Here is a 13225-nt window from a genome sequence, read left to right on the forward strand (position 1 = left end):
TTACGTTGGCCCTCATCTTCCTCTCTCTCCTCTGCATCTCCTGTAAAGTCAAAGTGAGGGCTGGAGGGTGAGTGGACTCGGGCTGCATCTTAGGAAAGAATGTATCGTATGGGCCAACGTGCAGCATCACTTGTTGTCTACGCCATCCATTCTCTATTAATTGTCCATCTTGGTGCTTCAGTAGCCATTGATGTCATTATCTAGACCCATCAAGAAGGGTCCCACAATAGTGATTTTCTAAGTTCGTCATCCCTTCCAAATTTATTAGCTGGAGTTCTGTTCGTTGAAGAAAATATTCTTATCAACTCTGGTTGATAAACTATAATATAGTTTGTATACACAGAAAAGGCAGAATAAATGGTTGTTTTTTGTTTGCTTGTGTTATCAATTTTCAGAGTGGTGAATTGGTGCCCTGGTACTTAAAAAGATGACCAAGAACCTTTATTTTGCTTATTATCATTATGATGAATTTATTGGCTGTTATGGATTTGATGTGTTTCAGCCATTTTCCTTTTGGTCAGGTTGTTCTTTTGAGGGACCCTGTTAATCTTTGATAGCTCCCTTGCTTGATGGCACAAGTTGGTCCAAATTCATCTTGTATATTTCCTGCCCCAGACATCGAACCAGGCAGTTTTCTAAAGAGCCCTGGTTCCTTTTAGTGTAAAATGATTTTGAGAGCATGCTGGTGGGTAGAGGAAATTTTTCTTAGGACTAGAGTAATACTACTTAAAATTGATCATTTCACCTATAAACTGGACTGGATTTTTAACTTAATTCTAGGTGGGAATGATGGTTAGATGCTGTCGAACATATGAAGAAGTGTGTGAAGGAGATGTGGGCAAAGTTATCAAGTTGGATAGAGATGGATTACATGACCTCAATGTGCAGTGTGACTGGCAGCAGAAAGGAGGCACCTACTGGGTTAGGTATATTCATGTGGAACTTATAGGTGAGAACATTCTTTATTAAGTTCTTTTGTCTTTCTTAGTTAGATTCAGAGTTCCCAGAAATGAATGCTAATTATAGTTCATTTTTTTTATTGGAATCTCTAGGCTATCCTCCACCAAGCTCCCCTTCTCACATCAAGATTGGTGATAAAGTTCGCGTCAAAGCCTCAGTTACCACACCGAAGTACAAGTGGGGATCTGTGACTCATCAGAGTGCGGGGGTTGTGAAAGGTAATGTTCCCCAGGCAAGAAAACTCCAAGTGCCAGGTTTTCATCTACTAATGTAACTTTTAATTTATTCATTCAAGGGCAAGAAAAACAAGTGGAAGGCAAGCCTTATGATACATAAATAGTGTTGTTTTGCTTTTCAGTGCTCTGTAGACCAGGAGTACACCTGTTGTTGGACAGAGTCAGATGTATTAACTCACTGCAACTTGGGAGGATGCATACCCTGGAAAATGGGGTGTCTCCATAAGTGGGTGTAACAAAGATTAATGGGGTTTGCATTGTGTATTTGGGGAGGGGTTCAAGGAATGGGGTAATTCTAAGAATCTTAGTGAAGATTATTTAGGAGGAAGAACAGTGGACTCACAGTGAGGTTATGATGAACAAGGAAGCAGAGCAGCCAAGATGGATTTTTGGTTTGGATTAGACTGAATGTGACCAGATATGTTAAAGAGTGGTTCTGGTTTTATCTCAATCCGTTACAGTCTCAGGGTGGCCTCTTCTCATGTTGGGGTTCTATAAACTTGTTCTGTCAATCCTTCTGCCAAATAGCTAGCTTCCTCAGTGTTTTTCTCACTTTTCTTAATGCTGTGTAAGAATTTAGGACTAAATTTAAATGGATGTGTGCAAATGATAGGAGTTAGCAACTGGAAACACAAAATTCTCCTCAGCTTATATTTAATGTGATATTCTTGAGATTTCAAATCAAACACATGGCATACTTTAAAAGGTATACTATGTCCATTTTAACAATTGCATGAGAAATGATCCAGGTATATGTGTGGTTTTATTTTATCTTTAAACTCCTTCAGTGCCATTTTTCTTTGTTTTTTCTTGTTTCAGTCTTGGAGAAAACTCTTACTGTCAAACAGCTTAGATTAGAAGTGGCTGCAATGGTGGTGCAGGAGTGTTAGTATTTCTTAGGTTACATAAGAACAAATAGCTTATTTAACATTTTACTTTAACAGTTTTCTTTACTTAAGAGATTCTTCAAAGTTTTACAAATCAAAACAAAGATAAATTTAAATAGTAACTTGGTTTAGAAGTTAACTTTTGGAGTAGCTTTCACCAAAGGGCAATAGATGTCTTAACGTTATTAATGTAATTTTTAGTCCCTAAGATAATTGAATGGAGTTTTTGCTTGGCGTAATTAAACAAACCTTCTTATCGCGGAAAATTTCAAACATATACAAAAGTAGAGAATATAGTATACTGAGCTTCTGTGTACCCATCACCTGGCTTCAACAGTTGACAAACTCCTGGCCAAAGTTGTTCATCCATGACCCCTCCCTCCATTATTTTGAAGCTAATCCCTGATTGACATCATGTGTTAGTTCATCCATAAGTATCTTAGTATGTCTCTCTAAAAGAGAAGTACTCTTTGTAAACAGAAATAACTATAATATAATATCCCATAGCTAGATTATAGATTTAATTTTTTTTTTTTTTTTTTTTTTGCGGTACCTGGGCCTCTCACTGTTGTGACCTCTCCCGTTGTGGAGCGCAGGCTCAGCAGCCATGGCTCACGGGCCCAGCCGCTCCGCGGCACGTGGGATCTTCCCGGACCGGGGCACGAACGCGTGTCCCTTGCATCGGCAGGCAGACGGTCAACCACTGTGCCACCAGGGAAGCCCTATAGATTTAATTTTAATTTTAGGTTTTTATTGGTGACAAAGATGTTCCAGACAATTTCTGTTCTGTCCTAGCTTTCAGTGCCAATGGAAAAGATGTTATTGTCGACTTTCCTCAGCAGTCTCACTGGACTGGGCTGTTATCAGAAATGGAGTTGGTACCTAGTATTCATCCTGGCGTTACGTGAGTTTTTATTTTTATATTGCTAGATTTGTTTGGGAATGGGAAGGATGGTTTTCTTTGGAATTAAATTTAATAAATGACCTCAGCTTTTTCTTTTCAACTCAATGGCTATTTTAAAAACAGGTGTGATGGCTGTCAGATGTTTCCCATCAATGGATCTAGATTCAAATGCAGAAACTGTGATGACTTCGATTTTTGTGAAACTTGTTTCAAAACCAGAAAACACAACACCAGGCATACATTTGGCAGAATAAATGAACCAGGTATAGTAGACTGGTTATGTTCTCTTTCATCAACCTATTATTAATGAGATAATTACTGTGGAAGCAAATGTACTTAACTTTGCTCTTTAAAGTTCATATTTATATGGTGAGCACTGTACTGTGTGCACAGCAAAACAGGGAAGATGGTCCTACCCACTTGATGAATTGCTGTTTTTTCTTCAAGCAATGAGTGGTCACTGGAACTAGAATAACAGGGATTGTTTGCTTGTATTTCCATAAAGAACAGTAAAAGGATCTCAAGAAACTAGTAAATGTTTCGTTGGATGGGATGTGGAATTGGAGAGACGGAGAGTGAGTCTTTTTATTTGTATATCTTTTAGTATATCTTTTTTTATTATGGTAGAATATATACAACATAAAATTTGCCATTTTAATCACTCTTAAGTGTACGATTAAGGGAATATTGCACACTGTCACCACTATCTATTTCTGAGACTTCTTCACCATTCCAAAATAAAAGAGTGTACCCAGTAAGCAATAATCCCCATTCTTCCCTCCCCCAACCCCTGGCAACCTCTAATCCACTTTTCGTCTCTATGAATTTGACAACTCTAGGTACCTCATGCATAAGTGGAACCATACAAAATTTGTGTTTTTGTGTGCCTGACTTCTTTCACCTTGCATTAGGTTTCCAAGGTTCATCCATGTTGTAGCATGTGTCAGAACTTCATTTCATGGCTGAGTAATAGTCCATTGTATGTATCTACCACATTTTGCTTATCCAGTTCTCTCTTAATGGACATTTGGGTTATTTGTACCTTTCAGCTATTGTGAATAATGTTGCTGTGAACATTGATGTACAAATCTGTTTGAGTCCCAGTTTTCAAAACTAGGAGTAGAATTGCAGGGTCATTAGGTAGTTCTTTTAACTTTTTGAAGAACCACCAAAATGTTTTCCATACTGGCTGCACCATCTTACATTACTATCAGCAATGTTTTTGCTGTTTCAGTTTTTCCACATCCTTACCAACATTTGTTATTTTCTTCTTCTTCTTTTTTTTAAAAATTATAGCCATCCTAATGGGTGCAAAATAGTATCTTGTGATTTTGATTTGAGTTTCCCTAATGACAAATGACATTGAGCCACTTATCATGTGCTTTTTGCCATTTGTATATCTTTTGGGGGAGGGCGTGTCAATTCAATTTTAAAACTTTTGATACTGAGTTGTAGGAGTTCTTTATATATTGTGGACATTAAATCAGATATGTGATTTGCAAATATCCTATTCTGTGTGTGGTTTTTTCACTCTCTTGATAGGATTCTGTGATACAGTTTTAAATTTTAATGAAATTTAATTTATTGTTTCTTTTGTTGCCTGTGCATTTGGTGTCATACTTACTTCTGGGTCAACTTAAGAAATCATTGCTTAAATCCAAAGTTGTGAAGGTCAGCCCCTATGTTTATAAGAGGTTTATAGTTTTAACTTTAGGTCTTTTAATTTAGGTCTTTGAACCACTTTGAGTTAATTTCTATGCATGGTATAATGTATAATTTCATTCTTTTACACGTGTATCCAATTTTCCCAACACTATTTGTTGAAAAGACTGTCCTTTCACCACTGAATGGTCTTGGCACCCTTTTTGAAAATCAGTTGACCATAGATGTGAGAGTTTTTTTTCTGGGCTCTCGATTCTATTCCATTGGTCTATTTGCCTATCCTTACATCAGTACCACACCATACACAGTGATTATGATAGCTTTTGTAGTAAGTTTTGAAATTGGGAAATGTGAGTCCTCCAACTTTGTTCTTTTTCAAGATTGTTTTGACTATTTGGTGTCCCTTGGAAGTCAATATGAATTTTGGGATGGAGCTTTCTGCATCTGCAAAAAACAATATTTTGATAGGAATTGCATTGACTCTGTGTATCACTTTGGACAGAATTGTCAGTTGTCTTTCCATTTACTTAGGCCTTCTTTAATTTCGTTCAGCAGTGTTTTGTGATTAGTGTATAAGTCTTATGGGTTCTTGGTTAAATTTATTCCTAAGGGTTTATTTTTCATGCTATATTAAATTAAATTATTTTTTAAAATTTCCTTCTTGGAATATCTGTTGCTAGTGTATAGAAATATACACTACACACCTACAGTGCATATTTTCAACACACTTTGTGTGTTGAATTTATTTCCAGCAACTTTGCTGAATTTATTTATTAGCTCTGATGGGGTTTTTTGGTGGCGTCTTTAGGGTTTTCTGTATGTAAGATCATGTTGTCTGTGTTTAAGAGCATGTTGTCTGTGAACTGGGATAGTTTTACTTCTTCCTTTCCAATTTGGATACCTTATATTTCTTTTTCCTGTCTTATTGCTTCAGCTAGATCTTCCAGTACTACATTGAAGAGAAGTGGCAAGGGTAGGCATCCTTGTCTTGTTCCTGGACTTAGTGGGGAAGCTTTCAGTCTTTAAGCACTGAATATAATGTTAGCTGTGGTTTTTTCATAAATAGCCTTTATCATGTTGAGGAAGTTCCTTTCTAGTCCTAATTTGTAATATTCTCTTATCTTTATGAAGGAGATCTGTAGAATCTGCAGAGCAATCTCCTTTTCAAGGCTAACTTTGAATACTTCGTTTTGTTTTTGATCAGCCTGCCATGGGTTTATCAATTTTATTAGTTTTTTCAAAGAACCAACTTTTGGCTTTGAATTGCTGTCTCTCATATTTTTTTCATTTCTTTTTCCTATGGAATTTAGGTTTACGTTGATTCCGCACCCCACCCCCACCCCAAATGCTTAGTTCATTAATTTCTCACATTCATATTTCCTAATATATGAACTTAAAATTTTAAATTTATCTTTAAGCATGGCTTAAGCTGTATCCTGTAATGCTGGTATGTAGTAATATCTTATCATCATTCATTTAAAAGTATTTTTAAAATTGAATTGGAATTATTTTCTTATATTCATTGATATTTAAATTTTCAAACATGTCAGCATTTTCTACCTCTATCTATTTATTGGTTTCTGCATTGCATTCAGATTGTGTATCCTGCCTGATCTTTGACATTTTGGGGGAAACTTCTGTATGATCATAAGACTCAGCATATAATGGGATTTTACACATGTTATATGCATGCCTGAAAGAATGTCTCCTGCAGTTTTATGGTGAAGTTAGTGTTTGCTTAGTGAATCTTTTTCTAGCCTTTTACCCTCAATATTTCAGTAATCTTGTGATTAGTGGAGGTTGTAGATAGTTCTGTTTTTTAAAAAAATTCCAATGTGATGATCTTTGTCTCTTATTTGGATCTTTTAGGTATTTATTTACAGTTAATGCAGTTACTGAAATATATTTTTTTAATTGATCAACTTCTTAGTGTTTTTTTTGTTGTTGTTCTGCCTGTTTTCTGTTCCATTTTTTCTCCATTCCATCTTCCTTTGGACTGATACGTTCTTTATTAGTTAGCCAACCACCGCCTCCCCAACACACACACTTGGCTTAGAAGTTACACGTTTAGTGTGTATTCATATACTATATGAGTAGTGTATGTTATATGCATTTTTGGTATTAGTAGTTACTCAAGATATAGTGACATCCTTTTTTGACTTATAAAATCTAATATTATTTAGTACTTTTACCCTCCTCCTAAGCAATGCAAGAACCTGAGATCCCTTTAACTTCATTAACCCTCATTCTGATTTAAATTACCATGTTTTTATTATTGTGTTTAAAAACTTTACACATGTAAATTTTAAACAATACAAGGCATATGATTGTTATTTTCTGTAATATTTGTCAAGATTTTTTTCACATACTTAATATTGTAGTTTTTTTCTATTCCTTTTTGTGTGTTTCACTTTTCATCCATCATCATTTTTCTCCTGCCTGAAGAATGGCCCTTAATATTTTCTTTAATGCATCTATGTGGTTATGAATTCTCTTTTTGTGTGTCTTTATTTCTCCTTTATTTTTGAAAAATATTTTTGCTGGGACTTTTAGCACTTTAAAAATACTGTTCCATTGTAATTTGGTTTATATTTCTTCTGCTGAAGTCAGCTGCAAGTGTAGTTACTATTCCATTAAAGCTATTCAGTCTTTGTATTTCCCCTTAGCCTGCTTTTGAGGTACTCTTGTTTCTATCTTACACAAATTTTACGTGTGTGTACATATGTGTTTCTTTGTATTTATCTTTCTTGTAGTTAGTAGAGCTTATAATTAATTAATTTTCCAGCTTTTTTGAGCTTTAATTGACATATGACATTGTGTAAGTTTAAAGTGTTCAATGTGATGATTTGGTACATGTATATTGCAAAATGATTACCACAGTAAGGTTGGTAGTTAACACGTCCATCACCTCACATAATTACCCTTTTTTGTGTGTGTAGTAAAAACATTTAAGATCTTCTCTTCCAACTTTCAGAGTAGGGCTTTTAAAATTTGTGCCTTGATATCTTTTGTTGGTCTTGGGAAGTTTTCCATCAGTCAATATTTCTTCCAGTATTATCGATGCCCTATTTTCTTTTCCTTCTTTTTTGGGGCTCCTCTTTCACCTGTTACTCTTATCTCTGTCTTCTAAGTCTTTCACCTTCTCGTTTATGTTTTCTAAACTTTTGCTCTTCAGTTTTTCATTCTAGATATTTTTTACTAATTCTGTTTTCACCTGAGTCTAGTCTGCTGGTAAACCTATTCACTGAATTTAAAATTTTAATTACTGTATTTAACAGTTCTAGTCTTTCTTTCTTTTTTTAAAAATAGTTTCCAATTCTCTGCTGAGATATTCAGTGTCCTTTCAAACATAGTAAGTATAGTTATTATAAAATTTGTATCTTATAACTCTAATATCTGGAGCCTCTCTGGGTCTCTTTCTGTTGTCTGTCATTCTCATAGCTTTTAGTCATGTTTTCTTGTCTCACATTCCATCATGTACTGGACATTATGTTTAAAAAAATATTTCTTGAGTCAGTTTGAGGCCTAAGATATTATCTTTCTCCAGGGATTGGGGGGAGAGGGTTGTTCTTCTAGGTAATTGGGGTAAGTAACTATGTGGGCTCACTTCAGTCCAGTTTCATTGATTGAGGTGATTTCATGCAGAGCTGCAATCTGAACACAAACAGTCAACCCTGTAGAGTTCACCCTTCCTCTAGGGGTTCTTCCTGTTGGGATCCCAGCCCAAAGTGTGAGTTTTTCTGTGGCCATCCCCTTCTTTCCTGATGAGCTCTGGACTCCGGTTCCTGGCCCCCTCGCCCTAGGAAGCCATCAGAAGTGCCATGTGTCCTCTTTAAGGTTCTCCTTAGAAACTGATAAACACACCGGGGAAAAGCAGCCTCTGATCCATGGGGCACTCATCTTGACACCTTTCATCTCAGCCTTTCTCTGATTTTGGTCCCATAATTCTGTATCACCTTGTTAACTCTGATACTTTCAAGATTTATTCATCTTTAAATGTTTTGTCTGCCTCTAGTTGTCCTCAATGGGAGAGCTAGATGAATTTCCAGATTTACCATTAATGGAGGTAGAAACTTCACAAATTTGTTTTTGTTGCATTTATGAAAGGTTTTTTGATAAGAATGTTTTCTGTAAGCACAGTTACTGAACTTGCCCCCCAGCTGCTTATATGTATCGTTCTATCTGGAAATGTATCACTCTGTTGTTACTTGAGAGAGTCAAGTGGAATAAATCATAGCATTATATGAACTTTATCTCATAAATTGGGGTTAAATACCTTGAATAGGTTTTTTGCAGCCATTTTAGGTATTTATTAGTTCCTTTTAATTTGGAAACTTACTATTTTCTTGAAGTAAGGAGCTCAACACTATGTAATATCTATTTCTTGGTTGTGAAGGTTCTGTCCCACAAGTATTAACACTGTTTGACTGCCATTAAATAGGACAGTCTGCAATATTTTGTGGCCGTTCTGGAAAACAGCTGAAGCGCTCTCACAACAGTCAGCCAGGAATGGTGCTGGACAGCTGGGCACGGATGGTGAAGAGCCTAAACGTGTCATCCTCTGTGAACCAGGCTTCCCGTCTCATTGACGGCAGTGAGCCCTGCTGGCAGTCCTCGGGCTCACAAGGAAAGGTAGTGTGCCATGGGGACACTTCCAGAAACACTTCATTTAGATGGCTTAACCTTTTAGAGCTTCAACACGAACTTTGAAAAACCTACTAAGTTATACTGTGATGGCACCTCTCAGTACTCATTTTGTATTTTAGTTCATAATTACTTTAAAGTTTCAGAGTAATATGCCATCCAGCTTTCATTGTCAGAAATTTTTAAACAATATAGGTAATAGATTTTATATAATTGATAGAGGGTATAATAGGGTTTGTTTTGTTTTGTTTTATTCCCCCACATAAAATATACGAGTTCAGATTCTGCTTCTGGTTAGAAATTCTTCTAATATATCCTAACAAAGATGTGTTTATCTTTGGAATGCTGTTTTAATCACACTTACATATGGGTGTGCCTTATCTAGACATGCAAGTTAGACTTGGAGAAAGGTGCTTTCCCTCCACTTTGACTCTAGTGTTTTCTATAACCTACTCTTTGATGGGTATTAAGGGACCACCCTAAGTCAGGAGTCTATAAACACATGACTTCTGGGGCTTAGAGGGAGACATTCTTCTAATAAACAAGTAATGCTCTTGTTTCTGCCAGCTTAAAGGCAAATTCTGTCTCTCATGTGAAATTATATATTTAAAAAATCTCATTGAGAGTCAAGCTTTAGTGATACTTTCCAGCTAAAATATAGCTGAATTTTACTAAGAAGGCTTTTTTTTTTTTTTTTTTTTAAAGCATTGGATTCGTTTGGAGATTTTCCCAGATGTTCTTGTTCATAGATTAAAAATGATAGTGGATCCTGCTGACAGTAGTTACATGCCTTCCCTGGTTGTCGTGTCAGGTACTTGAATTACTTTACTCAAAAAATATCTTCTATCATATAATAAAAACTCCTTTGTCTGATTCCTTTACCCCATTTTTCTTCCTAGGTGGAAATTCCCTAAATAACCTAATTGAATTAAAGACAATCAACATTAACCCCACTGACACCACAGTGTCCCTTCTGAATGACTCCACAGAGGTAAGTAGAGTCTCCATACTGTTCTCCATAGTGGCCGCACCCATTTACATTCCCACCAACGGTGCAGAAGGGTTCGCTTTTCTCCACACCCTCTCCAGCATTATTATTTGTAGACTTTTTAATGTTGGCCATTCTGACTGGTATGAAGTGATACCTCATTGTACTTTTGATTTGCATTTGTCTAATAATTAGTGATATTGAACACCTTTTCATGTGCCTGTTGAGCATCTGTATGTCTTCTTTGGAGAAATGTCTGTTTAGGCCTCCTGCCCATTTTTTGATTGGGTTGTTTGTTTTTTTGATACTGAACTTCATGAGCTGTTTGTAGATTGTGGAGATTAATCCCTTAACAATTGCATCATTTGCAAATATTTTCTCCCATTCTGAGTGTTGCCTTTTTGTTTTGTTTATGGTTTCCTTTGCTATGCAAAGACTTTTGAGTTTAATTAGGTTCCATTTGTTTATTTTTATTTCCATTACTCTAGAAAGTGGGTCAAAAAGGATCTTCCTGTGATTTATATCAGAGTGTTCTGCCTATGTTTTCCTCTAAGAGTTTTATAATAATCCAGCCTTACATTTAGGTCTTTAATCCATTTTGAGTTTATTTTTGTGTATGGTATTAGGAACTGTTCTAATTTCATGCTTTTACATGTAGCTGTCCAGTTTTCCCAGCACCACTTACTGAAGAGGCTGTCTTTTCTCTATTGTCTATTCTTGCCTCCTTTGTCAAAGATAAGGTGACCATATGTACGTAGGTTTATTTCTGGGCTTTCTGTCCTGTTCCATTGATCTATATTTCTGTTTTTGTGCCAGTACCATACTGGTTTTGATGACTGTAGCGTTTTAGTATAGTCTGAAGTCAGGGATCCTGATTCCTCCAGCTCTGTTTTTCATTCCCAAGATTGCTTTGGCTTTTGGGGTCTTCTGTGTCTACATACAAATTAAAAAATTTTTTTGTTCTAGTTCTGTGAAAAATGCCATTGGTAATTTGATAGGGATTGCATTGATACTGTAGATTGCCTGGGGTAGTATAGTCATTTTCACAATATTGATTCTTCCAATCTAAGAACATGGTGTATATTTCCATCTGTTTGTGTCATCTTCTGTTTCCTTCATTAGCGTCTTATAGTTTTGTGAGCACAGTAAGTCCCCTACATACGAACCTTCAAGATGCGAACTTTCAAAGATGAGAACGTGTGTTCACATGTCCAGTCATGTAAGTTAGTTCACGTCTGGCGTACATTGTCACATGTGTGCATCCTCTACAAGTGGTTATGCTTTTGTATACAGTACTGTATAGACTACAGTAGTACAGTATCTTTATTTCTTTTCTTTACTTTTTTCCGCCCCCCCCAAAGCGTGCGCACACTCACACACACACACACACGCAGTAGATAGTGGAGTCCACATTTATAGCAAAGGTATATTCATATACTGTTTTTTTTTAGGGTTCCCCAACCTTTTATTTATTTATCTTTTTACATCTTTATTGAAGTATAATTGCTTTACAATGGTGTGTTAGTTTCAGCTTTATAAAAAAATGAATCAGTTATACATATACATATGTTCCTATATCTCTTCCCTCTTGCATCTCGCTCCCTCCCACCCTCCTTATCCCACCCCTCTAGGTGGTCACACAGCACCAAGCTGATCTCCCTGTGCTATGCGGCTGCTTCCCACTAGCTATCTATTTTATGTTTGGTAGTGTATATATGTCCATGCTACTCTCTCTCTTTGTAACAGCTTACCTTCCCCCTCCTCATATCCTCAAGTCCATTCTCTAGTAGGTCTGTGTCTTTATTCCTGTCTTACAGGTTCTTCGTGACATTTTTTCTTTTCCTTAAATTCCATATATATGTGTTAGCATACGGAATTTGTCTTTTTTTTCTGACTTACTTCACTCTGTATGACAGACTCTAGGTCCATCCAGCTCATTACAAATAGCTCAATTTCGTTTCCTTTTATGGCTGAGTAATATTCCATTGTATATCTGTGCCACATCTTCTTTATCCATTCATCCGATGATGGACACTTAGGTTGTTTCCATCTCCGGGCTATTGTAAATAGAGCTGCAATGAACATTATGGTACATGACTCTTCTTGAATTATGGTTTTCTCAGGATATATGGGCAGTAGTGGGATTGCTGGGTCATATGGCAGTTCTATTTGTAGTTTTTTAAGGAACCTCCATACTGTTCTCCATAGTGGCTGTACGAATTCACATTCCCACCAGCAGTGCAAGAGTGTTCCCTTTTCTCCACACCCTCTCCAGCATTTATTGTTTCTAGATACTTTGATGGTGGCCATTCTGACTGGTGTGAGATGATGTCTCATTGTACTTTTGATTTGCATTTCTCTAATGATTAATGATGTTGAGCATTCTTTCATGTGTTTGTTGGCAGTCTGTATATCTTCCTTGGGGAAATGTCTACTTAGGTCTTCTGCCCATTTTTGGATTGGGTTGTTTGTTTTTTTGTTATTGAGCTGCATGAGCTGCTTATAAATTTTGGAGATTAATCCTTTATCAGTTGCTTCATTTGCAAATATTTTCTCCCATTTTGAGGCTTGTCTTTTGGTCTTGTTTATGGTTTCCTTTACTGTGCAAAAGCTTTGAAGTTTCATTAGGTTCCATTTGTTTATTTTTGTTTCTCTAGGAGGTGGGTCAAAAAGGATCTTGCTGTGATTTATGTCATAGAGTGTTCTGCAATGTTTTCCTCTAAGAGTTTGATAGTTTCTGGCCTTACATTTAGGTCTTTAATCCATTTTGAGCTTATTTTTGTATACGGTGTTAGGGAGTGATCTAATCTCATACTTTACATGCACCTATCCAGTTTTCCCAGCACCACTTATTGAAGAGGCTGTCCTTTCTCCACTGTATATTCCTGCCTCCTTTATCAAAGATAAGGTGACCATATGTGCATGGGTTTATCTCTGGGCTTTC

General features: G+C 36.4%; 1 protein-coding gene across 5 annotated transcripts in view; it reads left to right on the forward strand.

Moving 5' to 3' along the window:
• HERC2 (HECT and RLD domain containing E3 ubiquitin protein ligase 2) overlaps positions 1-13225 on the forward strand; it is a 234547-nt gene that overhangs the window by 120686 nt on the left and 100636 nt on the right. For all 5 annotated transcript variants that reach the window (XM_082840688.1, XM_082840690.1, XM_082840692.1 and 2 more), the window contains 7 exons: positions 781-949; positions 1053-1178; positions 2879-2987; positions 3111-3250; positions 9091-9281; positions 9999-10104; positions 10193-10284. In XM_082840688.1, the coding sequence (XP_082696814.1) occupies positions 781-949; positions 1053-1178; positions 2879-2987; positions 3111-3250; positions 9091-9281; positions 9999-10104; positions 10193-10284 (933 nt within the window). The remainder of the gene's footprint in view (positions 1-780; positions 950-1052; positions 1179-2878; positions 2988-3110; positions 3251-9090; positions 9282-9998; positions 10105-10192; positions 10285-13225) is intronic.

Source organism: Leucopleurus acutus (genome assembly GCF_964270905.1).
Source record: "Leucopleurus acutus genome assembly, chromosome: 6".
Classification (NCBI taxonomy): Eukaryota; Metazoa; Chordata; class Mammalia; order Artiodactyla; family Delphinidae; genus Leucopleurus; species Leucopleurus acutus.